Consider the following 25,950-nt stretch of genomic DNA (forward strand, 5'->3'; position numbering starts at 1 on the left):
AAAAAAAGGTAGTGATCCTGTAAACGGAGGAAGCCCAAAATGTACGATCACAAAGTCGTTTCCCCATTTGTTATTCAAATTTGGTATTCTCAATGCCGCATTTCCTTTTCTGCCTCTTTCAGTCAACATCCTCGCAGCACTTGACCATCTCGCAAAGGGTCCGGACGAGCAACGAGTCGACGGGATCTGAGGCACCGACCCTGCCCCCCTCCGGCGCGATGTCAATCTCGTCGTCGTTGGGACAGCAAGAGGGAGAAGAAGGGGAAGAGGACATGAGCATCATAGTTTTGATAAGGCGCACGATGCACGACCCCAGCGCGTCCCTGAGTGCACGCAGCGGTGCATTCTCGTCTTGCTCAGCAGCGCCGTCTTCTTCGCTGCGCGATTGCTTGCGGGAAATCTTTTGAGGGGACTGGGCGTTGCTGCCACTGCCGCTGCTGCTGCTCGTCTTTTTGGGCCCGACTTCGACAATCTCCAGGTCCGTGGCGCTAACACGTACCAGGGATGCTCGCGTCGCCTCGGCCAGGTGAGCGTGGAAGGCGTCTGTAGCACGTGGGGAGGACAATACTGTGGTGGCTGGCCTGGCGATTCCGAGAACATGGGCAGCCTTTTTCGGGACCTTGTGGTTTTGCTTGTTGTTTGGAGAGTTGGTGGTAGTAGGGGTGGTGGTGGTTGTGGAGGTATTCGTGGTAGTGCTGCTGCTACTGCTTTGGACTCGTGGCGCCGGGGATGGGCAGAAATCTGTTTTCGTCGCTGAGCGTGGGCTGGAGACGCGGGAGGGTTTGGCAGAGAAGGTCGCAGGGCCGCAGAACAGAACTATGTAGTTGTACACAACAATGTGGGCATAGAGCGCGTCGCAGAGATAATCTGCCACGCCTGGAAAGATAGACTTGAACCGTGCGAAGTCTGGGTGCGCCGGCGCAGGGCTACCACGGCCAACTTGGGTCTTGGATGATCGCCTGCCGGTGCGTGATGGGTTACTTTCTGTTGAGTACCGTGGCTGTTCACCGTGATTGTTGTTGCTGTTGCCGCTGCTAGAGGTCATAAATGAGGCTGTCGACTTCATCGGCGACAACATGCTGGAGAAGCGCCAGCGGGAGAAGCCTGCCGATTGTGGTGGTGTTGGCGGCATGGTTGGGTGAGTCGGGGTGGAACCTTCCAGGAGAAGCTTGCGAGCCTCGCTGTTTTCCGGAGAACCAGGTCGCTTGACTTTGCGCGAATATGTCCTGATCGTCTCAACAGATAGGCTGGAGCACAGCAGCATCGTCTCAGGGAAAGAAGATGTGCAAACCGTAAGCGTCTCGACAACATCCGGCGGTAGCGGAATTGGTGGTCCTTGTTGCGAATCTTGCGGTGAGCGCCAAACTGGTGATGAGAACTCCATGTTATTTTTAGGCGATCCTAGGCTTGTGTCGATATGTGACAAGGTGCGGACTACAGATGCTCTCCTAGTCGAGAGCAAACTGCCTTTCCCTGCTGAGATGTCCTCAGTCCGGCTGCTGACAGAACTTGATGTCTTCTTATTACTAGATGTCACTACAGTTGTACTTTTCCTTGTGGGAGACGGCTCCTCGTCACGCCTCTCTGTAGACCGGGTCTGCTGAAGGGCAAAAAAGCGTCGCGTGCCTTGTCCGTGTCCGTTGAGTGATGGTGACTTTTTGAATTTTGTGGCATTCTGAGAGGAACTTCCGGTAGAGGGCTTCGTTTCAGAAGATGATTTGCTTGCCTCGGTGTCGGTTGAGTCGGGATCCAAATCCACCCAGCTCTTTTGGCGGTGGTGGCGGTCATGATTTGCTGAACTTTTTGAGGTGTTGGATTTGCTCATACATGGCCTTTCGGAGGTGATTGTACCGTTTGTTATTACAGACTCTTGGCGGGGCCGTGTGGGAATTGATTCCATCTCAAAAGAGGATCTTGATGATTCACTGCTTGAAGATGATACCGGTTCTATGTCCTGTTCGAATAGCCAAGTCGCCGGGTCAAGATTAGGAACCACCGCAGATAACTGGGGATTTTTGAAGAAATGTCAGCTTTTGAAATCCGTGTATTTTTTATGAGGGGAGCATTTATCCTTTCGCAATACCGAAGCAATAAATAACCAAGGGATCCAAGGCTAGGCACGCCTTCGTTGATAGGACAGCACTTCTCCGTAGTAACATACTCTTTTAAGTTTAGGCAGCTGGTAGCAAGACGGGGGCCTATCTGATCTTGCCATAACGGGGCAGTCGTCATGTATTTCCGGTTCCTCAGTAAGTAGAGTTGGTTCTGGAGGGCCTAATGTCATATGCCTGGATGTAAAGATTGATGCCGAGTTCTTCAGGTCCTTGACTAGCAGCTCAGGAAAGTTGCGCCCCATTGCGTCGAATATTGCAAAACCCTGGAGAGTGATTGTGCGGCGTGGTATGATGTAGCGTGAATGACTGAGCAGCAATTCGTGACAAGAGAACTCGAGGAAGAAAAACACCTGCGTCGAATCAGGTATGATGGTTCTCGTGCTCTTCTTAATTCGGCGAGGGATGTCCGGTTTGCACAGTACACCGAAAAGACCAGGCCATCAGAACGAAGATGATGCGCAGCTCAATATAAAGACGGGTTCCTGCTGCTCTTGCTACAGCAGTTTATGTCTTGTGTAACGATAGCGACTTGAATGGCGTCGTTGCAGTATCATCGAACTCGGGCCGGGTTGTGGGATTAAAGATTCGCGAGCGCCTCCTTCATGTTACTTCTCTCAGTCGAATAGATGCGGGCATGGAGAATTCATTTATAATATTGGGATCCGATGTAGATAGTTTTGTGTTCAAGACATATATCCACAAAAAAAGTAAAAAAAAAAAGAGACAAGAAGAAGAAGGCGTGCACGATGGGGTCTGACACGGCACAATCAGGCACACGGCCAGTTTAACGCCTTGTGGCCCGTTGCTAGTCCACAGGACCACGGGAAACGGGGAAACCTTTTTTTTTTCTTTCTCTTGTTTCTCGTTGCTCCCAGAAATACAAGCTGAGAGCAACCAAGGCGTTGCATCCTTGGTTTTGTGCAGTAGCACGGCTGAGGAAACGACTTCTGTTAGGGATGCGGCCGCCGCCTGAGACACCTGTAGTGCAATGAGGTACGTCAATTAGGCACAGTTAGCTAGCATCAAAGGAATTGGATTAGATCAAGAAATAAGATAAAGCCGCAAGGTCCGTGGCAGGCTTGTCAGAATTACAACTTGTGTAAACTAGTAGGTGGTAGACGGCTTGACGCTAGCTGGGTAGACCTGACAGCTAGACCCTGGACTAGGAGGCCGTTGATCCAGCACGCCAATCCCCCGTCAGCGAACAAAAATATCTGTGCCTGCCGCTACATGTGGCCTTTGCAACATAATTAAGCCAGCCGTGACCAGCTAGAGGCGCCTCTGATTTGTCTTGAATCTTCAACCAGCGCCCCTCATTCGGCCCCTCTGTGAAACGCGGAGAAGAGGGAGGGTGGCCTCATTGAGAACTCAAAGGGGTCCGAAACTCGGCATACCAAGCTTGAAAGAGGTAGATTGCCTCACCTGGGGGGGCTGGTCTCGAGGACACGCCGAAAAAGGTGGGCGGCTGTATGGCTGCTTGCATGATGAGGGTGCTTCAAGGTGATAACCTGTACAACCCTAACTCAAAGTGTTATGGTTGAACCTGAAGTGGACGAGACGCGGGTGAAAGTTTGGGTTGTCTGTGGTTTCTCTGTAGCATCATCGGTGGCTATTCGTACATCCTTTCATCCGTCCCAGTCCATGTGCTTTGTGTAGGGTAGACACCGGAGGTATCTAGGAACAGTGCCTATGTAGGTAGGTAAGGTAGGTGTGTGGGTACGTATGATTGCAAGTTACCTGGCCTAGATAGATGTCCGGTTAGGTGACGCTGTACATCATGTTGATAGTTACCTTACCTAGCTAGGGTTAGATACCTCCTTACCTACCAATATGCAGTGTACAGTGTACCTATTCGTAAGAGCCTCAGTTGGGTACGTCACAAACTCAATGGTTTTTGGGGCGGTGAAAAAAGAAAGTCTTTGACGATCTTGACTAGAGCCAAAATTGTGGATAACTCTTGTTTGACTATGGGCACTTGTACCTCGGCCGTTCCAAGATCGCGAGACATAGATACAGACGGTACGAGGCGCTAGGTGAGGTACCAGACCGATGTGGCCACTTGACCGAAAGAAAACTGATTGGAGACTGACAATGGAAATTTAGCAGACCTGAAAAGTTTCTTTTTTTTCTTTTTTATTCGTCAAGTGTTTCTAGGAACAAAATTTCCGTTTGTCGTTTTTTTGTGTTTTGTGAAGGTGTCACAAGCCAAGGCAGATGTGCTACACCACCTATGCTACAGGCAACACGAGAACGAGAACGAGGTCGAGTCTCAGCCGGAAGGGACCATGCAGGATGCATACACCTTCCTTCCATTTTACCTTACCTATGCGGCTAGTGTGCCTTGCAGCACAAGTTGCAGCAAGTACGAAAGGTAGGGTATCTGAGGACAAGGTAGAAGATACCTTAGGTAACTAAGGTACCTACCTACCTACCTACCTAGGTAACTTAGGTAAGCAAGCTTTTGCTCTTGTTGAGATCAGTCAGCCCAGCCTTGTCTCTCTCCCAATCTAATAATCGCTGCTGTTTCGGGGGTTTCAATCGGAAAAGTGAGAGGCGAAAAAAAAAGTTTCAACTCTGAATCATCGCTATTCCGATGGGTGGCGCGCTTGGCTATCATCGACCCAGATCGTGGCTCTCGGTAAACCTCCATGTCGGTACTGTAAAAAGAAAAAAAGGACATTGGAAACTTGGCATGTCGAAGATAACCAAATAGTCGCTGGATCGACGGTGCGCCACGAGACGAAGAATCGAAACTATGATCCTTTGGCAGATGATATGTCGCAGAAATAACAACAGAAACTGTAGGTGGAATAGATGGCAAAATAACATTTTTCAAGGAGTATTTGTCCGACATTGACGGCAATAGCTGCAGTTGGAAATCATGAATACCTACCTAGGTACCTATCTTACCTAGAACTGGTTTACAGTACAGTACGGTAGAGTAAAGAAGGTAACACGAAAGCTCCCAGCCATGCCGGCTTGTGGCTACCAGTGGAGGCGTACTCTATTGCGTGACTGGGGCTGCTTTTGGGTAGGTTGGTTGCAGAAAGAAGTGGGACCATATTTGGCATACAGTGTTTAGTACAGTATGTTGGCAAATCCAAATCTCAATCTCGAAAGGGATTTTTTTTTCTTGGGCGAATTCACGTGAGTCCCTTTCAAGCCGCAATTTGCAAACAACCACCAAGGCCCTTCAACCCCCTTCAGGCCTCTTGATCAGGTCAAACTTGAGTAGCACCGGCCCGGAATCCGGCCGAATATTTCCAGACTATAACAATTAATTCAATTGACATTGAAAGGAGCCGGTTATCTTTTTGTAACGGGGAAGAAACTGGTTGGGACAGAGTGGCTCAGGATCAGAAAAAAAAAAAACCCCAAACCCAAAATGCTGTCCGAAGAATTCGTTTCGTCGCTCTGTGGCGGTCCCCTATCAAGCAACACCAGTATTGCCAAGGATGTCGGAATCTACGTCCACACTTTGAGTCCGGCATATTCCGTCAAGTCGGCCTTCAAGAAAAACTCTGCCGCACCAAATTGCGTTGCCGTCAATGACAGTCACATTTTCGCCGCCCAGCATGAAAAGGCTGCTTTGCACGTTTACTCGAGGATACGCGGAAACCAGGAGGCATATGTCCCCTTCCCCGAGAAGATACGATGTGTGGCTTTGGCAGACGATGTCCTGATTCTGGGTACAGCGGAGGGAAGAATAATGCTTTGGGAGGTAAGATTGATTACCTTCCTTTTATTTTTCTTCTTCTTTTTCTTCTTCTTCTTTTTCTCCCCTTCCCTGTTTCTGCTTCTCTTTTCTTGTCCTCCACCCTCAACCCATCAAGGCTAGGTTGTCTTAGATCCAAGCCACCCACTCCCGCTAACTTGGAAACACCACCCTAGTTCTGCACAGGGAGATTGGTCTCGACTCCAGCCTGTCACGTCCAGCCGGTGACCTGTCTTGCCGTGACACCTCACTCGGTCCTAAGTGGCTCGGACGATTCCAACGTGCAAGTTTGGAGCCTTGCACAACTCTTGGAGCTTGATCACATCGCCGAGCAAGCTCCGGAACGAACCTTATCAAACCATAGGGCAGCCATCACGGCTCTCGCGGCGAGTTCCGGCGCGGACGGCGGATCAGGCGCCACCGATTCAACCCTCTGCGTTTCGGCCAGCAAGGACAAGACCTGCGTCATATGGAACTACCGCACCGGGCTTCCGCTACGGACACTACTCTTCCCGGCTTCTCCGCTCTGCCTCTCTCTAGACCCCTGCACAAGGGCGTTGTGCCTTGCGGCCGACGATGGCTCAGTCTATCTGGTTGAGCTGTTTGGTGAGCCTGCACCGCTCCTAGGGCCCCATGCTGCCGAAGCCGCATCGACCGTGGTGCAGGTGACGTCGCCTTTTGGCATGGCACCTCCAGAGGCGGGACCGGCGTCGTGCTTGGCGACGAGTTACGATGGCACTGTTCTCCTGTCTGGACATGCAAAAGGAAAAATCCTTCAGTGGAGCCTAGCAGACAACAGTCCGCCTACCGAACTAGCGGATCTCAATGCTGCCGTCAGCAATCTAGTTTTTGTGCCCCCACTGCCATCATCAAGTTTCGGCCAGTCGACGACAAAATCGCCAACCATCGTCAAACCTGCCGCCAACGCCGACAAGACCTACGCTTTCACGGCACATTTCAATGCAGATCTCGGCAGTTCTACCGAGCCGAGCAGATTTGAAAAACTGATGAACACGCCTGGATTCTCCGAGGATGTGCTTAAGCAGGCGATTCTCGGATTCCAGCAGCCCTCCGCTGCTGCAACACCGGCAGTAACAACCAATGGATCATCGGATGACGGAAATGAAGTGGAGGAGCTACGTCGTCAGAATGAAGAGCTACTGCAGATTGTCAACGAGCAAAAAGCTCTTTACAAGCAAGTTCTGCAGCGCCAAGCCGGGGCGCAAAGCTAATGCCAGCTAGACCTTGAGATGAAAGATCAAGGCGAGCTCGAAAGAAAAGATAAGATGCAAGCCCGCTTCGCAATTGGACCCAAACTGTTACTTGATTTCAACACCGATAGATGAGATACCCCCCGAAACCCGAAGGACAGAGACTTGAATCATTAGCTGCAAAGTACAAGATACATGGATGTGTTTACAGACTACAATGTGACGACTAAAACCCCTGATCGGGAAGCCCAGGACATGAGTAGAAACGGAGAGCAAGGTTTACATCCGAGAGAATAGCGGTTCATCGGATATTTCACGGAAGCTGACTTAAGTTCCGTAGGTCCTTGAAACACTCAATCGTCAGATCCAGCTCGACTCTATCATTTTTTGTTTCTCGAGTGTTTCTGTGCTGTTGACCAATCAGACACTCGGCCGCGTCCAAACGCTCGACTTTCTCCGCACATTGACCAGCCTTCCATGTCCTCCACATTGGTCTTGTCATATATCAGAAATTCATCTCTATGCCGAGGTTCCTGAGCTGATCTTGGGCTGACAAGAAAGACGGAAGCTTGACCTTATCGTGTATACTTATAGAATAAGCATGGACTTTGGCAGTATACTTGGGATTTGCTTATTTGTTTGTCCATGTCTCTCCCAAGGCCGCAGTCTCTTGAAATTTATATACTAACCGCTGAACCCTCCTTTCCACACAGCATTGAGTCACGATCCGCTCATGATCCGTGTGGGGACTCGTAAGCACCAAATGCGCGACACGACACAATATTCATTATGATGGTCATTACTAGGTCGTTGTTCACGGCAAAGGCCAACATGTTCGTTTATTCCTCACAAGCGGCAAGGTGCAGTATTCATGTAGCCCAGTGAAACCTCGTTTCATCCCATATTTCGGCATAGTCATGAACACGGCTAGTCCAGCAAACGCGTCTACCTGCTTGAAGAATACCAAAGTGGTCAAGAGCGGCTCTGCAATAAAAGCGTCTACCCATCCTCGGCAATGCAATGTTTGTTAGTGGGCATTGCCATAGGCATTTGCCGTACCGCCCATTGCTCTTGAGACCTCGAAGAATAGAGCGGACTTGGAGATCCATTCCTTTGCTTTGGGTCCGTGTGTTTTCAATCCTTTGATACTGTCGTCTAATACTCGAGCAGGAGTTGATACTTGATTACTCGCTCTTCTTTTTTTTTTCTCCTTGTTGCCAAACATCATTCTCGAACATGAGGCTAGATTCGGTAATCTGCATTCTCTCGGCCCTGGCGGCGGCAGCGGATGGTAGATATCTCTATCCTGGTCAGGTATCTGCTGCACAGGCCGCCGATGATATTACCACTCCAGGCCCCGACCACATCCTCCACGAGGAGAGGAATCCCCTCACGGAGCGTGTCTGGACGCGTTCCCGCCGGCTGTACAATGGGACGATCTTGCCCATACGCATCGGGCTGGTGCAGCAGAACCTGCACCGGGCCGAGGAGTTCATGAACCGCGTTTCACATCCCTCCAGTCCGGACTATGGCAAGCACTGGACGGCAGATGAGGTGGTTGAAGCCTTTGCGCCGAAGCAGGAGTCTGTAGATGCCGTCATGGACTGGCTGGCTGCCGAGGGAATCGAGCGCCACAGAGTCAGCCTGAGCCTGGCGAGGACATGGGTCATGTTCAACGCCACGGCAGCAGAGGCTGAGGCGCTCTTCAAGACGCGCTATCATGTCTACAGGCACTCGATTCACGGGCATGCGCACGTCGCGTGTGACGGCTACCACGTCCCGCGACATGTTGTGGAGCACGTCGACCTGATCACGCCCACGGTGCACTTTGACAGCCGCGTGGGCCAAGGCCGCCGCAACATCCGAGCGGATTTGTCTCATGACGACGTGACGGAGCTGAAGCGTCGTTCTGATGGTGACTTTGACACGACTGTCCTGGGAAAGGGCCAGGGACGTCGAGGCCACGGTCTGCTCGGACAGCCCGGTGTTGGGGGTCCGAAAAAGGGCGCGGTGGTGGAGAACGCCATGCTGGACCTTAGCAACTGCGACCGGATGGTGACGCTCGAGTGCCTCCGGGCGCTCTACTCGACCCCGCCGGGAGAGACGGCGGTGTCCAACAACACGATGGGCATCGTCGAGTACACTCCACAGGCGTTCCTGCAGTCGGACCTGGACATGTTCTTTGAGGAGTTTGAACCGCGGCTCAAGGGCAAGCCGCCGATCGTCACGCTGATCGACAACGGCGTGGTGCAGCAGCAGAACCAGTCGTTCGACTACAACGGCGAGTCGGCGCTGGACCTCGAGTTCGCCATGGGGCTCATCTACCCGCAAAAGGCCACGCTGTACCAGGTCGGCGACCTGAACCAGGCCGCGTCCTTCAACAACTTCCTCGAGGCCATCGACGGCACCTACTGCGACTACGACGGCGGCAAGTCGGTCGACCCAAACGTGGACGCGCAGTACTCGCGCCGCGTGGCGTGTGGCACCACGACGCCGACCAACGTTATCAGCACCAGCTACGGCTACAACGAGGCGGACCTGGGCGTCAAGTACGAGCAGCGCCAGTGCGCCGAGTACATGAAGCTCGGCCTGCGCGGCGTGTCGATGCTCTTCTCGTCGGGCGACGCCGGGGTCGCCGGCAACGGCGGCCAGTGCATCGACGAGGCGACGGGCGCCTACAACGACGGCTCCCAAGGCTACTTCAACCCGTCCTTCCCGGCCTCGTGCCCCTGGGTCACGGCCGTCGGCGCCACCACCATACTCAAGGGGTCGACCGTCCACACGCCCGAGAGCGCCTGCGAGAACGTCATCTTCAGCGGCGGCGGCTTCAGCAACGTCTTCAAGATGCCAGACTACCAAAAGTCGGCCATCGACGACTACTACAAGGACAACGCCCCGCCGTACGGCCAGGAGAGGTATAACAACTCCCGCACCGTCAGGGGTTATCCAGACGTCAGCGCCAACGGGGCCAACTTCGTCACTGCCGTGAATGGACAGTTTTCCCTGAGTTATGGGACTTCTGGTGAGTTTTTCTTTTCTTTTCTTTTTTTTTGTGCTTTTTTTTTTCCTTCTTCTTAGCTTGATGAATGTTTTCTCCCTATTTTTTTTTTATAAGTCGATCCTAATAAAATCTCTAATCAACAGCATCCACGCCCGTGTTCGGCTCCATCCTGACGCTCATCAACGAAAAGCGCATCGCGGCGGGCAAGTCGCCGGTCGGGTTCGTAAACCCCGTCCTGTACAACCACCCAGAGGTTCTCAACGACATAACCAACGGCAAGAACCCGGGCTGCGGAACGGACGGGTTCAGCGCCGTCAGTGGGTGGGATCCGGTCACTGGGCTGGGCACACCGAATTACAAACAAATGTTGCAAGTGTTTATGGATCTGCCTTGAAAAAAGAGAACATGTGTGAATGAGGAATGAGTGGGTTTATAAGAGACTTTTTTTTTTTTAGATTTTAGATGGCGTTGGAGGATTCATTTGCAGCGGACTTTTTTTTTTTCTTTTCTTCTAAACAAAATAAAATAAAGCAGTGTTGAAATTCAATTGTTTTACCGAGACGTTGCTACAATGTCATCTCCATATTTGTTCCAATTTTTAGAGCAACCGGTTGCGACTGGACACGCTGACGCTGGCAAAACAAAATGCCGCTAAGCGCCGAAGCAGTTCGGAGCTTACAATATTCTAGCCACGACAGCAGCTAAACAGGGCCCCACGCTTCCCTCAATCACCGTGTTCTATCTGCCTTCCTTCAAAGAACAATTTGTATACCTATTTTGAGAAGCGGAAGCTGATTCAATAGTTCCGACTTTTTAGCACAGGTGCCATCCGGCATGACTTTTAGTGATTATTCTTTTTAAAATATACAAGCCTATTCGCAAAAACACGCACCTAAATCATGGATACCAGTAGTAATCCAGCCGCTGCAAACAGCAGCAGCAGTAGCGGTCCAGCAGCGCCGGATTCGTCTCCGCAGGTTGGGGGCCCGCGAGTCAACAACGCGTGCGAGGCTTGCAGGGCGGCCAAGGTCAAGTGCACGGCGAGCAGCAGCCAGCTGGGGATCTGTCGGCGGTATGTTATTCAAAGATTCTCTAGGATTTTTTTTTGGTGTTTTCTATACCGCCGGTTTTGTTTATAAATTCAAACATCTCACCCTGTTTACCCTGCTTGTAGATGCTACGAATCAAAGCGTGAATGCGTCTTCAAGACCGGCCCGCGGACCAGAAGACCACGACAGTCAAAACTGTAAGTCTGACCCTTTTTTTACAGTTTTCTTTTTTCTAATAACAAATTTTCCCTTCTTTCTTTTCTCACCGTACCCAGGCGGCCGGGATATATAATCTATTTACTCCTTATCGGGAGTGATTACCTACACTGGCCTAGTGTACCTCAGGGACTATACACTATTCCCCCCTTTCATACACCCAACTATCGTATTGCCCGCTTAGCTCATACATATAACCCAAATCACCTCATCCCAAAAAACCTTGTCTACTTACACTCCCATGACAAAAAAAAAAGCAACCCAGCAGCAAATTGCCCGCAACCACCCCCACCAGGCCCTTCCAAGACCTTCACCATCGACGTCAGCCTCCCCCAGGACGACGGCCCTCTAAACTTCAACATGCTGCGCGACTCGCACGAGGCCATCGTCGACCGCCTCTTCCCACCAGGGTCACCAGCAGCAGCAGCAGCAGCAACAACAGCCGCGACGTCATCATCGTCCACGTACACGTTCGACTCGAGCTCATCCCCGTGCTTCACAAACACCACCTCGGGCTCCGCAGCCGCCACCTCCTCCCCTCGGTCGTCGTCGTCCATCAGCACCGCCAAAACCACGGCGGCGGCGGCGGCAGCAGCTTCGGGACCGCTCCGCCGCCCGCAGTTCAACCTCGACAGCGCCAGCTCGCTGCTCGCCACCTTCCGCGACGACATGGCGCTCTTCTTCCCCGTCTTCTCGGTCCCGGACGGCGCCACCGTGCCGGACCTGGCCCGCGACAGGCCCTTTGTCCTGCTCGCCCTCCTCGCCGCCGCCAGCGGCTCCAGGACCGCGCTCAGGGGCGGCGGGAGCCTCTACGACGAGGAGTTCCGCAAGATACTGGGGCTCAAGTTCGTCGCCGGCGGGGAGAGGAGCGTGGAGTTGCTTGTTGGGTTGTTGATCTATTCTGCTTGGTAAGTATTTCTTTTTCTTTTCCTTTTCGTCTCATATTGGTCCTCTCGTGATTATTTTTATTTTTTTCTTTTATACTTTACACAAAAAATGAGGCGTGGTAAATTGCGTCAACGGATATTGGATAGATCTTTGATAGATTCATATCACACCAGTAAAACTGGTCCTCGTAAACTAACCGCGGAACAACGAAAAACAAAACCCTCAGGTATCCTGTCCACCTGCGGCCCCGAAATAAGCAGTCTCAACAGTATATCCGCATGGCCGTTGATATGATACAGGATCTCGAGCTCGACCAGCCCGAGTACCTCGAGCAGCACCAGGACCAGCCACGCGAGGAACTCCTCGAGGGCATCCGCGCATATGCTGCTTGCTGCTATCTTGTTCTCGCGTAAGCCTTTTTGTGCTTCTCTTGTTCTTTTTATGTTCCCAAATATCACCACGTCCAACTGATCCCATCCACCCAACGTCCTCCACGTTCTCCATGAGTCTCCAAAAAGAAATGGCTCTAACACTGATGATATATTCACCCTTCATAAAGACGAGCTGTTACGTACAGCCGCCCCTTGAACCTCCCCTTCACCGCCTGGACGGCCACCTGCTGCGACCTGCTCGAGCGCGAGGCCCTCACGCCCGGCGACCGCATCCTCCCCTGGCTGCTGCGCCACCAGCACCTCATGCTCGAGATCGTCACCCTGGCCAAGGACGAGGAGAAGGGCCTGCGCTCCTCGTACCAGGCCGCCACCATGATGAGGGGGTTGGAGATGCAGTTTGCAGAGTACAGCTCGCGCATGCCGGAGGAGGTCGCCAACACCTGTACGTAGCGGCCGTGTTGATTTCTTTTCGTCGCCCTCATGATTACTGTTGATTTATGAGAGACCAACTTAGCATTTTCCTTGAGGAAAAGTGAAACAAAGTAGAGGCTAACCACATCCCCAAACCCCACCAGCCGTCATGAGATTCACCACGCTCACGACGCAGATCCAGCTCCTGACCCCGCACCTCTGGAAGTCCTCCAACATGACGCGGTCGCCACGCGTGGACCCCTTCCAGGACTCCTCGCGGATGCAGCTGGCCCTGCCGCACCTAGCCGACGCGCTGTCCTTCATGGGCGAGACGCTGGTCGGGGGACGACAGCTCACCAACCTCTGCAACGTGGACTGGGGCCGCTTGGTCCTGCTCTTGATCGTCGCCTTCACCTTCTCGTTCGACATGCCCTCCTGCGTCGGCTGGGACGCCGCCCTGGCGCGGTCGCACATCGACCTTGGCTCGCTGCTTGATCGCCTCACCGACAGGACGCAGATGCAGGGGGACGACAAGCCCCGCGCTGGCGCCCAGCAGGGGGGTGATGGGGTTGCTGAAGAGGACGACATGACGATTGTTGGGGCCAGTCGTGTCGTTTTCGGCGTCGTCAAAGCCAAGTTCGACAAGCGGATGGCGGCTGTGCAGCGGCGGCAGCAGCAACAACAGTCTTCCATCGCGACGGGAATCTGGTCTCTGTTTGGAAGTGGCAGTGGTGGCGGAGATGTGCATCCAGAAATACCGCACGATAAAACGACCAGGGGATGCCCAATGTTTGATGGTTCGTTAGATAACTACATCCCGGTATGGGATGAGGCTTTCAGCGACCAGACCGGCTCTGGGACAAGCCTTGCCCTGGGCGATGCGACTGGCGAATTTGTGGATCCGTTTGATGATATTGATCTAAACGTCGGTATGGATGGGGGACAGTTCCAACATGACCTTTGGGCCACCATGACCATGGGATGGGCGGAGAGTGAATTACCAGGACACAATCAGCCTGCTGATAGTGCGGGAATCAGTTGAGGCTTGAGCTCTGAGATATAGATTCAAATGCCGTTCGTATCGCTTGGAGTGATCTGAATTATTTCGACGGGAAAAGCCCAATGCCGCAAGGAAAGAAAGCTGTATCCTAGCCGAGCGGTTTCCGCCCGTAAACCAAAACACTAGATAACGAAAGGAGTACCATTAGCATTTTCAACAAAGGTAAAAGCGAAGGTGTAAGAGCCAGAAAAAAAAAAAAAAACACTAACCCTTCAGAATAAGAATGGATGCTCATATCCTTCATATCACGCTTCACGTCCTCGAGAAAGACCTTGAGATCATCAGCATCCCAGCCAAGGACCCTCGTGAACATAGCCATGCTGATGGCCTCGATCCCCTGGAGCATGTCGTGCTGAAGCCACAGGCTCAGGTACTTGACCCTGCGACCTTTTGCCCAGGGGTTGAGCGGCAGCTGCTCCTTTATCTCGACGACGTCCTCGAACCCGAGCTCCCGCATCCACTGGGCGTAGTGAACCGCATTGTCCCAGCGCCGCCCGATGCGGCCGCTCGCCTCCATGGCGAGCTCGTTCCACCGCGCTAGGGCGCAACCTTCGGGCGGCGGCGTCAGAAACTTAAAGGGCATGATGGGGTCGCGCATCTGCAGCCAGCCGCCGGGCGCGAGGCTGGACATGGCCGACTCCATGACGGCGCGTGGGGAACGGAAGCACGTCACTACGGCGCGCATGTGGATAAAGTCAAAGGGTACCGAAAAATCCCACTCGTCCTCGGCATCGCAGATCTGAAAGGAGCAGTTTGGTGGGACGAATGTGGGTTGGATGGGTGATAGGTCAGTGCCTATGACGTTGGAGCCGGGATTTTCTTGGGCTAAGTTGAAAAGGCTGTCAGAGATGGGCTGGGCTTTGTTTGGTCTAGGTATTTCGCGCATACCAAACTCGATGGCCCAGATTCCTGTCCCTGTTGCTACGTCCAGTACGTTTCGTGGATTTTCCACTGGAGCTTGGTAGAGTTTTCCCTCCAATGACAATTTGTAAATCTGATGCTGGAAGTCTACTCGTTATCCTGACGTGTTAGCTTAGAAAATTTCAAGTAGCTTGGGTTAATCGTGGCACCAGAGACAAACCAAGACGATCTTGCTCTGACTATGTTGATCAGATAAGCAATGCGTCCGCCGTTAGCTGGTTCTACTACAGCTCGCCTTGGGGATCATGGTGGCATATTACCTCATCGTTAGGCAGAGGGTATTCTGTCAAGAGAGAAGAACGTTTAGAACTAGCACCCAGAACTTCTATACGCATACTTCAAGATGATCCATAGTGTCCACTTTCGGTGACTTACTGCCCTCTTTGAACTTGTGATAAGTCCGGCCGTTCTCAACAACATGCTCGTATAGGTTTGAATCCAAACTTTGCGTGGATGACCTTGAGTTTGATGTTAGCAGAAGAAGAAAGGCACGTCAAGTCAGCCACTTCCTTGTCCCCAAGTTTCACTTGATAGGAGTAGGTTCATACAACAGATGGATAGGCATACACGAAGCTCATACCCCCTACCGCAGAGTCCATGTCCCATTCCGTCTGATGAAATCATCACTAATGTTAGCGCCAGTAGGTAACTGAATCTTACTCGAGCATAAACATTGGATTCTTAGATGCACTTACACTATCAACCTCAAGAGCATCCTCGTCATCATCGTCGGCAATGTCGACCACATTGGGGCTAGTGTCTATGTTTGAGAATAGATTCTCAACTGTCTCGTTGTCCCCTTGCTGCATAGTGCGTGCAATTACTTTTTTCGTCCAACAATCGAATTGGATCTAGCCTAACTGTATTCTTACTGGCTTCCTGTTTATTGGTTTCGAGACTTAACAGGCCCCTTGGTGTTGATTTTAACTGCAGAAATCAGATGACAAGTGGAAACTTTGGGTAGACCAGTAGAGAGAAAAGTCGACCAAACGAACAAAGATAAGGGGTAATCATCTATTACAAGTGGTCAGGTCGAACATAAGAAGAGATGATGCAGTGAAGTCATGACGAAGGTAAAATAAATAATCCGACGCAGGTCGATCTGTACCCCATCGACATCCAACCGGAACGTGCCGGTGGTGCAAATGAGCAAGGGAAAACCATGCAGTTAGATCGATACCGGCCCATAGGCAACACGAAGCGAAGAGGGAAAACCAGAGGAACGCGAAGAAAAGATTGTGGGGTAAATAAAAGAGTCACACGCGAAATGGACATGCATTATCCATCGAGCTGAAAACTAACAAAGAAAGGGCATCAGGATGAGGGACAAAAAAAAAAAAAATCAATCAGTCAATCAATCGAATGATATGCCGATAATTTTGCCCGCACAAAGCCCAAACGAACCACTTTGCCCAGACGCGGTTCATCCGGGCTCGTTAGCGTTAACAGCAGTTAAAAACGGGCAAGCAATCCATATCATGGACAGGGCCTTTGTCCAATGACCTGGGCCTATTGGTTAGGCCTCTTTCGGCTACACGGTAGGTTTGCAGAAAGGGATGGCAAGATCCTTGCATGCATGTGCTGTACTTGTACTGTGTGCTGTGTGTGTGTGTGGCTCAGCCTTCCTGACCAAGAGCGTTCCATGTACGGTACCAATCTCGATGAGGCATATTGACGGACGGGTTTTGGGGTTGCCGGGAGGACCAAAGGAATACCGGTAAGCGCTTTGAGATCCTGCGGAGTTTTTGTTTTTGCCTGTCCTATTCCTAGATAAGGTGAAGGAAGTAAGGTAAGGTGAGATACAGGTACCTGAGGTATGCGTACCTACCTTACCTATATACGTACCTTCTACCTTGCTCTATATAAGAGGGGTCGCATGCATGATATGAGGTGTTTGACGGCATTCATTGATGGCACCTGCCTGCTCCGAACTTTAAAATTCCTCATCAGTTGAGTGTGATTGCCAAAATTCTCAACTACCCAACGATAATTGCGGGTCCATACCTGGTAAATACTATAGTAGATAGCCTGCCGGAGCGGGACCCCTTCCACCTCGCACAGGAGATGCTGCATGGTATCACAATTTTCGGGGGCCTGTCTTGATGCGGAAAGCGGGACCGGGTAGAGTGAAGGAAACATCCTGAATCTTTGGTTCCAAGTTTTTCTTATTTGCTACCATCCGTTACTTTACAGAATACCGCAGTGGTTGGTTTCAAACCAACCTGGCAATTGGTCCAACCCCCCACTAAAAAAAAAGAGGGTAACGACAACAACAACAACAACAACATAACAACATATCACGCTCCTCTTCTAGACCCTGGAAGCCATGTGACGGAGGTGCATCCAAACTCTACTGACAGCAGTACGATTCCGCTTAATCTCCATCACATATGTCCGTGCGTCGCGTTTGCGGGACATGGGATCGATACTGAAAAGACACCAGACGTGCCTTGCGTATTTCTCTCCATAACAACAGTAATTATAATCTCTGGTCATTTATTTCACCTCGCAATCACAGGACGATGGTCAAATTTGATTGTGACCAAACAAGGTTTACATTTAACCAGAGATCAACATTTTAGCAATCCCACAGCTAAACCAGAAAGGAGCGGCACAAGGGGAGGAGTATGCCGATGAAGCCAAGTCACTCCACAAGCAAGGGAAGCTAGTTGTCGGACATTTTGTTGTTGTTTTTTTCTCCAAAAAAGTAAAACAAAAACCATGTACCGGTATTTCTTAACTTACTCCTTACCATTCGCTAGGGCCTAGTAGGGCTGCATCGGTAACTGTGAGTGCCAAGATCGTCCGTCAAAAATACCGCAGGTATGCTTGGATCGTCGTCATCAAAAGCTTCCATAACACTTGCGAATCTGGTCCTTGTTCCTCAAAGCCGAAACTTCAGAGGGGGCCGGTTTGGGTTGAAGAATATCCAAAACTTTACCTTTACCCGATCCTCCATTAATTAACCATCTTTTTGCACTCCGTGTTCTCGCCAAGTTCAACTTACTCTGTACAGAGCTCGGCAATGTCGATCACCACCAATCAACGTTGAACCTAATTTGCCGGCGCCTTAACCTCGGTGATTGTTGCTCGTCATTTTATGAGCCTCCAATTCTTCAAGGGCCACTTTTGTACTTAAACTATAATTCCCTTATCATCTTATCCATATCCGCCAAAATGCCTAGAGGGGAGGGGTCACCCTTAACTCAAGGGTATGGATATGTGCACATGCCTGCTGGTTCCCCGACGACCCTGCCCAAGACCCTCGGCACTTCATGAGTCTGTTGTCATCTCAAGGCCTATAGACCTCTGATAAATAAAGGGGTAGGGTATCCTCTCGGCAACACTTTCCTGGAATATGAAAAACTAATAGGCAGAAATCTCTTCTCGGGCGAAGGTAAGGTAAAGGTAGGTACTCGTAGATAAGCATTTGATGAAGGCAAACTTTGTTTTTCGTCGTCCCTTGTATTTCTTCGGACATTGACGGAATAAACCTAACGCAAAGAAGGATAGCAAAGTACAAAAATAAAATTTTAAAACTCACCACAACCACTCCCATGGCACTGTACAGTATGTAACGTCGTCAGAACAACAAAGCAAGGTTAGAATCCTTGTTAACTCCCTTAGCATGCGAGATTTTCTTTTCTTTTCTCTACCTCATATAGCTTATAATTCTGACCATCCAACAGTCTAGAGATTATTGGATAGGATGGCTGGAGGGATGCCTACTAAATAGGTACTTGTAGCTTTGTCCTCTTTTCTCCCCCTCCCAAAATGTTCCTATTGGCTCCCTAAGCCTGACCTCTCCCATCCCATCTATCAACTTTGGACAGCAACTAGGTCCTAGTCTAGTTCCCGCAGTCACTAGTGAGCCGTGGTGCAATGTGAGCTGTCACATGTCTTACATTCCCTTTGTTGGCAGCCAAGCATGTAAGAAGCTGAGGGTGGGAAGAAAAGAATTCCAACAGAGAAGAGACACAAGAAAAAAAAAAAGAAAAAGAAAAAAAAAAGAAACCTAAAAGGTTCTTTCCTAGTAAGACTAGCGCGCGGCTTGTACCGCGAATCAGAAATCTCACCCGCTCCTCAATAAAAAGTCCTGATTTAATTCATTCATCATCCTAAAAACAAAATTGTGATTTGTGACAGAAAAAAACAAAGAAAAGGATCAGGACTAAAATAAGAGGGGTAGCGAGGATCATTGAATGGTGCGGCTTTTTTTTTTGGTACTCTATCACTCTTTCTATCTTTTCATCTCTCTCACTCGACCCTCGTCAAACATACGTGGTGCATCGACCGTTGAGGCTGTGCCGCAGGCAGGTCTTCGTACCCGGTGGCAGAAGCAGAATGTCGGTGAGTGAGGACAAAAAAGAATAATCCAGTACTCCATAGAGATAAAGACGAAAAAAAAGAACTCCAACATTTCCTTGGTTATGTATGGCACAGAATAATATATGCCTTGCTTTGATACAGGGGCCGATTTCTTCATCCTGCTTAGCGTATTTCTCGTATCGACGTATCTCTAATTTCCCCCCGGTCAGCCCGGCAGGCAACGAGGGGATTTAGTTATTTGTCTGCCTCGCAACACTATCCGCCGTTGTTGCAAGACAGTTGAAAAAGACAAGAGAAGATACAATAAAAGAAAGAAGAAGAAGCAAGAAACCCCAGGTATCAGTCCACGAGGACAGATCAAATGTAAGAAAAAGATCGAGTGAACGAAAAAGCAACACTTGAAGGAAACAAAAAATGACCAGAAACCCTGCAGGGTCCACGCACATGCCGGCGACAAAAAGCTGCCGGGGTTGCTTTCTAGGATGACCCCCTCACCGTTCAAGGCATTGTGTAGAACCCATACTGTATTATACCTGAGCCTGGAAGAGAGGCTTGAGAGGTACAACAAGGGGGAAAAGGCGAGAAAAAGTAAACAAGAAAAAAAAAAAAAAAACTTTCGGGCTTTCCCTTGTACACCTATCTAAACTTTTCTTGTGGGTTGGGGGCCCTAATCAGTTCGGCTCATGCCCCTTAAACCTTCGGATTTATCTCACATTGACAAATTGGTTCAACTTTCTTGATATCTCTAACAACGAGACTTTCCTCTCTTGTGGCAAGCACTCTTTGGCCTGGTATCACTTGTAACGCGAAATTCTTGGGTACGAAGAAACTTGCGCACTAATTTATTATCCCATCCTTGTTGTATAGAGTGGCAGTATGAATCGTTTGATGCCCATGAAGCAGAGGAAACAAAAAGAAAAAGGTTAATTTTTTGACCGACCCAAGGTTTGCCACCAACAACAAAACACAATCCCCTATGCGTGAAGAAAACATCAGATGACGAGAGAAAAAAGCAACATATATCTTTATGTATGCAAAACACGTAATATGTGGAGAAACAGCCGACATGGGAACAAAAACAAAAGTATGAGATCGACAGTATGATATAAAAAAAATCACAGACTGAAAACCTCAACAATTGTGGCTAAGACATGTTTAGGAGTTGAGCCGAGTTGGTGACGGATGAGAACAAGGTCCAGAAACCACGTTTTGTCGCAGAATGGAAAAGGGTAGAGAGGGGGAAAAAGCAAAGCCCAAAAAACTCTCCTTTACCCTACCAGGCACGACCACGCAGAGCCACTCACCATGTGGCTACATGCGTCGGCGAGGACCTGACCCTGCTGTCGTCATCCCGCCGTGCCCATAATACACAAAATCAAATAATACAGAAAATCAAATAACAAGCAAATCGCCCAGTGGAATCAGATCCTGTTGCGGCATGTGCTGAAAGGTGGAAAAGAAAAATACTCAATTATCTTGACATAAGTCCAATTTCCTCACTGACTGATCGGACCATGTTTCCATTCTTCAAGGCTTGCGTAGCTCATAACTCGGCCAACTAGCGTGTTCGGCGACGGGACGGATGCGAGCTCCGAGGCGCTACGGACGCAAGCAATGAATCGCTCGCCAGCTCAAGTCCCTGGGATCCAGGATAAAATATTATTCCCACCCCTTTAAACTCTATCGCAATGATTAAAATCAAAGACACGATCCATCAGGGTCTTGCTGGTGTGCAGACAAGGCAAAAGAAAAGACATGTGCGGGACGCTCGAGTACGTGCCGAATAAAGTGTTTATAGTGCTAGTAGGGAATGTGTAGTAGAGGACCCTGATGAGGGGCAAGAAACATCAGAAACCTCGCGCCGTGCTTGCTATGGAAACTTTGCAGTGCTGGATACAGAAATCAACGCAACGCCGTTAGACTCCGAGCTAGTGACAGATGGTAACAGTGCATTCGAAGCTTGCTTCTCCGCTTCTCTGCATTTGTGCTGTGTGTGTAGTGAACGTCGAACCCAACAGCCAAACAAACAAAACAACCAATCCCGTGCTTTAGGCCTTGCCTCCCTGTCCCGAAAACTCCATCCGGAACGTCAAATCGCGATGGGGGAATCATGCTTAAGGAGTAGTGTTTAGGTTTTCCACCGCTGCCGTGTAAATGATGACCAATGATGCAGAACCCGACAGAAGACAGATGACCCCAAACTCGCTGTGCCAAAAATAAAAGAAAAATGAGAAAAAAAAGTTAACAAAGATATGTGGACAGAACCCATGCAATGCCGAGTGAGAGAAAAAAAATTGACAAACATAAAAGCACTGAAAGATGTGAAAAAATTGCCCTTGGCGTATGATGCTTTTAAACTTCTTTTCCCCCTGAATGCATCCGCGTAGCAGCACAAATAATAGTAGACCGATGTGTATCAAACAGTGTAGTGAAAAATGAACCAAAAAAAAAAAAAAAAAAACGATGCTGTATGTAAGGAAACTCTAGTCCAGGAAGCCCAATCTATCTTCCCATCATGAAAGAAGGAAAGCTGCTAGAGCCGCCAGTGACTGGCGTTGGACCACCCGCCATCATGGTGTTGCCATAATTAGGGGTGTTCCAGATGTTGCTTGGCGGCGAGAACTGCGCAGCTGACGACGGCGTGTTGTTCAAAGAGCCAGTCATCATGGAACCATTCGTGCCTGAAGATGTAACAGGCGAAAATGTGGACAAAGAACGGCTGGTACCCATACCACCAAGACCAGGTGGTGCAGAGAGCCCTGGCGGCGGTCCATTTGCCGTGGCGAAATTGCCGACCCCATTGCCATTCATCATACTGTTCATTGATGATAGAGGGCTGGTAACGCCAGCACCGACCGGGTTTTGACCCGATCGGACTCCCAGAGGATTTTTGGAGAAACTGAGCCGGATACCGCCCTTGACGCTGTTGTGCAACATGTGACCGTACAGTTCATGTAGGGCCTTGGTCGCGAAGGATACGTCTTCAAACTCAACAAAGCACATAGGCCCATTCTGCTTAGTGCGGAAACACAGACGCTTGTAGCCCCGCTGCTTGGAGAATGTGGCCTTGAGCTCTTCCTCCGAAGTGTCGATCGGCAGATTCCCAACATAGAGCGTGTTGCATGGTGGATTCTGATCTGCAGGGTTGACGGGGGGGAAGCTGTGGCCCGGAAATCTATGACCCCCGAGATATCCCATCGTGGGAGTACCCGCTCCATTCAACATCGTGGGTGACATAGTATTTGTGTGCGCAGACAACTGGCTAACGGGCGAAGGGCCGTATTGTGCCATGGGGTGGCCATTGGTGTTGAGGGACAGGCCTGCCATACGCGAGATTGGAAGCTGCGGGGCGGTTGCTCGTCGCGCTTGTGTCGCCATGGCACCATTCTCAGCATACGCAAGAGGATCTTTGAGAAGCTCTCCCGTCTCGTCGTCATCTGCAGCGTCATTGATGAGCGACTTGCCCGACATGCGCGTGCGTTGGTCGGTTAGGTGGTTTCCAATAGGCGACTGAGGGGAAAATATGTTCTGGAAGTGATTGGTATCTGAGGCGGACATATCATTCCCGTAAGCACCATTGATTGGAGGCGACATGGCTTCGGAAGAGCCGAAAGATCCTGCGCCGTTGAATCGTGAAGGCTGACGGGATGAAGTGGCGGACGAAGTGGCCGAGGATGACGCAGATGTAGGCGCGTCGCTGTTCGTGTATCGCCTGCCGTTTGGAGAGTTTACACCGAGAATCTCAACCATGAGCTCGGCGTCATTGGATATGTTAGACTTGCCATCAAGCATGCTCTTGATGTTTTGCGCTCCAGCGGGCGTCTTAACCTTGACCAAAGCACTTCGAAAACCAGGGTCTGCAGATTGTTCTGCCGGTAGCACATCCACGTCCACTAGTTCCTCGCAGAAAACCAGCATCAAACGTATAGACTCCTTCGACGTGTTGAGGGGCAAGCGCCTGATGAGGACCGAAGTTGTCGAGGACGCTGAGTTGTTGAAAGGTGTGCCGACGGCGAAAGATGGTTGATCGCGCTCAAAGGCGTTGACTGTAGTACCCCCAGACATGGTCGCGAAGCTAGACTGTGAAGTCATCGACGGTCGAAAGGAAGGCGGTTGAGCGAGGAAAGGTGAAGCTGCCATTGCATTCTTCGTCGCGCCAGCTGATACACCCGTGGGGCTTGAGCGGAGCGGGCGGACGTGATTTGGGGCGAACGCGGAATGCGCCGCCAGTGGTGTTGATGATAGCAGTAGTGGCTCTGGCGCAGGTGAAGTTGTGGACGATGCCCTCGAGGGCGACTTCGAGGACGAGACTGAAGGCGTGTCGGGTATTTGTCGACACTGCCGTGGTGAGGTGTGATCTTCGCTCATGCCTCGAGAGGGTGGTTTCGGTACATGCAATAAAGTAGCCCAAACAAGAGAGCTTTTGTGGTTGGGGGGGAGGACAAGACTTGAATAAATCGATGACGATCGCGCGACCTCAAATTATCTTGCGAAAAGCGTCGGCGTGCGACCAGTCACTCTAGAGGGTTAAGTCGGCTCAATCGAGTCAAGCAAAGTCAGGTTTGACCAAACGGGACCCCAGAAATAATTCGGAGAAGACAGACGTTTCGGTCAGCGATTAGCAGGGACGAAAGTGGAGAGGAAGGCTTGGTAAATTGATTGATTGATGTTGCTGAGGAATGTGATGGGTCGAGAAACGTCGGGTCGCGCGCCTATGTTGCGACGTAAGTATGCGTGCGCAGTGCAGTTGCAGGTGCAGTTGTATGTAGGAATTGAACGATGCGTCAGTGTGTGATGGCTGTGGAGTGCGGTGCGTCTTGGCCCAAAATCAGGCGAAAGGTGAGAAGCGGGCTTTCAAAAAAAATGATCTGCTTGGCCGATTGTTGCTGTGCGGCGAAGAGAAAGCTGCTAATCTGATGCCGGGCTGTCAGCGCGGAAAGGAATGCAGCCAGGCGAGCGGCGGATGGGGAAAAAATAAAATAAAATATGATTGATGAGGAAAACCAAGGGGGGTGAAGTGAAAAAAAGTTGGGAGGGAGGGGGGAGATCGCCCTGCTTTGTGTGTGTGTGAGAGAGGGCGGCTTGTCGCAGATTTTGGGGGTGACGATGGGTAAGGTTGAGGTTAGGCAGGAGCCTGGTAGGGTACCTACCTAGGCTAGGTTAGGTTGGTACCTTGATCAAAGTACCTCGCCCAATCCCCAGCCCGCCCCCGTACGGGCAGCTTCCAAGTTCAGAAGAACGTTCGAACCCGCTCACGGGCATCGAAGGAAGACCCCCCGGAGATCAAAAGGCAAATTAAAACGATAAAAAAGAACTTGAGCACCGAAACATGTCAGTTTCGATTGGGCTACGGTATTTGGACCGTTACAGCGGCCATGACGTTCTTTATCTTATTGGCCATCTCCAAACTTTACAAGTCCCGTCCAGCATTGTCAAAAGGCAAACTGCAACAACAGGCAAAAAAGAGTAGCATTGTCAGATTGTTTCGTCTTCGGAAAGGAAAGTCTGCTGAGGTGTGTGTGGAATTTTTAATATTATTATTTTTAATAATTTTGATAATACAATTTTTTTTTAATTATTTAAATCTTCTGGCTAGGATGTGGCCGGGGAGCTTTTCAAGTCAAGCTGTCCACGCCTGGGTGTGGTGCCGGTACCCTTCTTTGACTCTACCAGACAAACGGCCTTGACGGCTACATACTGTATGGTACAGTAAGTAATAGCAGACAGTGGAGGTTACGACGAGGGTGTGAAGCCAATTACTACAGGTTCGTGGGTGCGTCATCCCTTCGTCGCATCAAAGACATGCATTCATATCCAATACTCGTACGTTTTGTAAAATAAAAGACGGCGATGAAAAATGAAGCAAGCACAAACGTGAACAAGATAATCTCAGGATGGGTCTCGGAGGGCGAGATCATGGCCAAAAGAGAAAAAAAGAAGAAGAAAAAAAAATAAAGAAATAGAAAAAAACCAAAGTGGGTGTGATGTGTGTGCTTGCGTGTGGATGATCAATCAATCAATTAACGAGAACCTCACTGTCGGGCAGGCACAGGGGCTGGACGCGCTCGGCAGGGCTGGTTGGCACTGCCCCGTGCCAAGTTGATGGTGTCCCACTCTGGGGACATCAAGATGCAGGCCCCACATGGCCATTCCGCGTTGGTCTGTGCTCGCCTATCTGCTTCTCTGCAGCGCGTGTCCTGATTCCACTATAGGTAAACTCTAAGGATACCTGGCAAAATTGGCCAAGCCAGCCTGGACTCGAGTGGACTTGGAGGGACAAACTACTGTACAGTTAGTGGCTGACCCCAGCATTCGCAGCAAGGCCTGATCCGAGTCCTGGATGCGATTTAATGCAACCCAAGAAAGCAAGCGATCAAACAAGCACGCACACCTTGGACGCGATTAATTACCTACCTGTAAAAACAAACACAGCAACGCGTACAGTACAGTACATCCATTTAAAGCCGAATTCAATCGCCAGTTGCGAACATGGTCGGACCACCTGGGGACCTACTTTTCATTTGATTGAATGCTGTAGGTACGATGGTTTACCGTTCAAGCCGTTCGATGCGCAGGCAATTGAATTCACTCATTGTTATTGGTCAACATCAGTCGAATGCTACTGAAGCCGAAGTTCAGTGGC

At 50.4% G+C, this 25,950-nt stretch overlaps 7 protein-coding genes across 7 annotated transcripts; 3 read left to right on the plus strand and 4 right to left on the minus strand.

Moving 5' to 3' along the window:
* Nucleotides 1-118: 118 nt before the first annotated feature.
* On the minus strand, nt 119-2,356 carry PgNI_10293 (uncharacterized protein; the record flags this gene model as incomplete). The annotated part of the gene is made up of 2 exons (XM_031130266.1): nt 119-2,005; nt 2,162-2,356. 2 exons carry the CDS (start codon nt 2,354-2,356, stop codon nt 119-121), a joined length of 2,082 nt encoding a protein of 693 aa, XP_030980283.1.
* Nucleotides 2,357-5,292: 2,936 nt separating this feature from the next.
* On the plus strand, nt 5,293-7,473 carry PgNI_10294 (uncharacterized protein). Its single transcript, XM_031130267.1, has 3 exons — nt 5,293-5,835; nt 6,006-7,317; nt 7,381-7,473. The coding sequence occupies exons 1-2, from the start codon at nt 5,500-5,502 to the stop codon at nt 7,059-7,061; spliced, it is 1,392 nt and encodes a 463-aa protein (XP_030979539.1). The 5' UTR covers nt 5,293-5,499; the 3' UTR covers nt 7,062-7,317; nt 7,381-7,473.
* An 803-nt stretch (nt 7,474-8,276) lies between these two features.
* PgNI_10295 (uncharacterized protein) lies at nt 8,277-10,435 on the plus strand (the record flags this gene model as incomplete). Its single annotated transcript, XM_031130268.1, has 2 exons — nt 8,277-10,062; nt 10,185-10,435. The coding sequence occupies 2 exons, from the start codon at nt 8,277-8,279 to the stop codon at nt 10,433-10,435; spliced, it is 2,037 nt and encodes a 678-aa protein (XP_030979538.1).
* A 368-nt stretch (nt 10,436-10,803) lies between these two features.
* PgNI_10296 (uncharacterized protein) lies at nt 10,804-14,039 on the plus strand (the record flags this gene model as incomplete). Its single annotated transcript, XM_031130269.1, has 6 exons — nt 10,804-11,113; nt 11,216-11,287; nt 11,564-12,214; nt 12,421-12,603; nt 12,754-13,028; nt 13,162-14,039. The coding sequence occupies exons 1-6, from the start codon at nt 10,941-10,943 to the stop codon at nt 14,037-14,039; spliced, it is 2,232 nt and encodes a 743-aa protein (XP_030980288.1). The 5' UTR covers nt 10,804-10,940.
* Nucleotides 12,378-16,375, minus strand: PgNI_10297 (uncharacterized protein). The gene is made up of 9 exons (XM_031130270.1): nt 15,674-16,375; nt 15,546-15,589; nt 15,354-15,436; nt 15,239-15,261; nt 15,139-15,157; nt 14,946-15,065; nt 14,267-14,882; nt 13,159-14,179; nt 12,378-13,026 (listed from the first exon to the last, which is right to left on the minus strand). The coding sequence occupies exons 1-8, from the start codon at nt 15,785-15,787 to the stop codon at nt 14,146-14,148; spliced, it is 1,053 nt and encodes a 350-aa protein (XP_030980287.1). The 5' UTR covers nt 15,788-16,375; the 3' UTR covers nt 12,378-13,026; nt 13,159-14,145.
* Nucleotides 16,376-21,809: 5,434 nt separating this feature from the next.
* PgNI_10298 (uncharacterized protein) lies at nt 21,810-23,675 on the minus strand (the record flags this gene model as incomplete). The annotated part of the gene is made up of 1 exon (XM_031130271.1): nt 21,810-23,675. One exon carries the CDS (start codon nt 23,673-23,675, stop codon nt 21,810-21,812), a length of 1,866 nt encoding a protein of 621 aa, XP_030979691.1.
* A 1,644-nt stretch (nt 23,676-25,319) lies between these two features.
* On the minus strand, nt 25,320-25,457 carry PgNI_10299 (uncharacterized protein; the record flags this gene model as incomplete). The annotated part of the gene is made up of 1 exon (XM_031130272.1): nt 25,320-25,457. One exon carries the CDS (start codon nt 25,455-25,457, stop codon nt 25,320-25,322), a length of 138 nt encoding a protein of 45 aa, XP_030979689.1.
* Between the last annotated feature and the right edge of the window lie 493 nt (nt 25,458-25,950).

The sequence above is a fragment of the Pyricularia grisea genome, chromosome VII (genome assembly GCF_004355905.1).
Source record: "Pyricularia grisea strain NI907 chromosome VII, whole genome shotgun sequence".
Taxonomy (NCBI): Eukaryota; Fungi; Ascomycota; class Sordariomycetes; order Magnaporthales; family Pyriculariaceae; genus Pyricularia; species Pyricularia grisea.

Excerpts from the sequence above, each read along its gene's own strand:
- PgNI_10294 (XM_031130267.1), top strand. The coding sequence starts at position 5,500 with ATGCTGTCCGAAGAATTCGTTTCGTCGCTCTGTGGCGGTCCCCTATCA. Across the intron at positions 5,836-6,005 it reads GAAGAATAATGCTTTGGGAG|TTCTGCACAGGGAGATTGGT; the intron begins GTAAGATTGATT and ends ACACCACCCTAG.
- PgNI_10297 (XM_031130270.1), bottom strand. The coding sequence starts at position 15,787 with ATGCAGCAAGGGGACAACGAGACAGTTGAGAATCTATTCTCAAACATA. Across the intron at positions 14,883-14,945 it reads AATCTGGGCCATCGAGTTTG|CCCAAGAAAATCCCGGCTCC; the intron begins GTATGCGCGAAA and ends TTTTCAACTTAG. Across the intron at positions 14,180-14,266 it reads ATCCATTCTTATTCTGAAGG|TGTTTTGGTTTACGGGCGGA; the intron begins GTTAGTGTTTTT and ends TTCGTTATCTAG.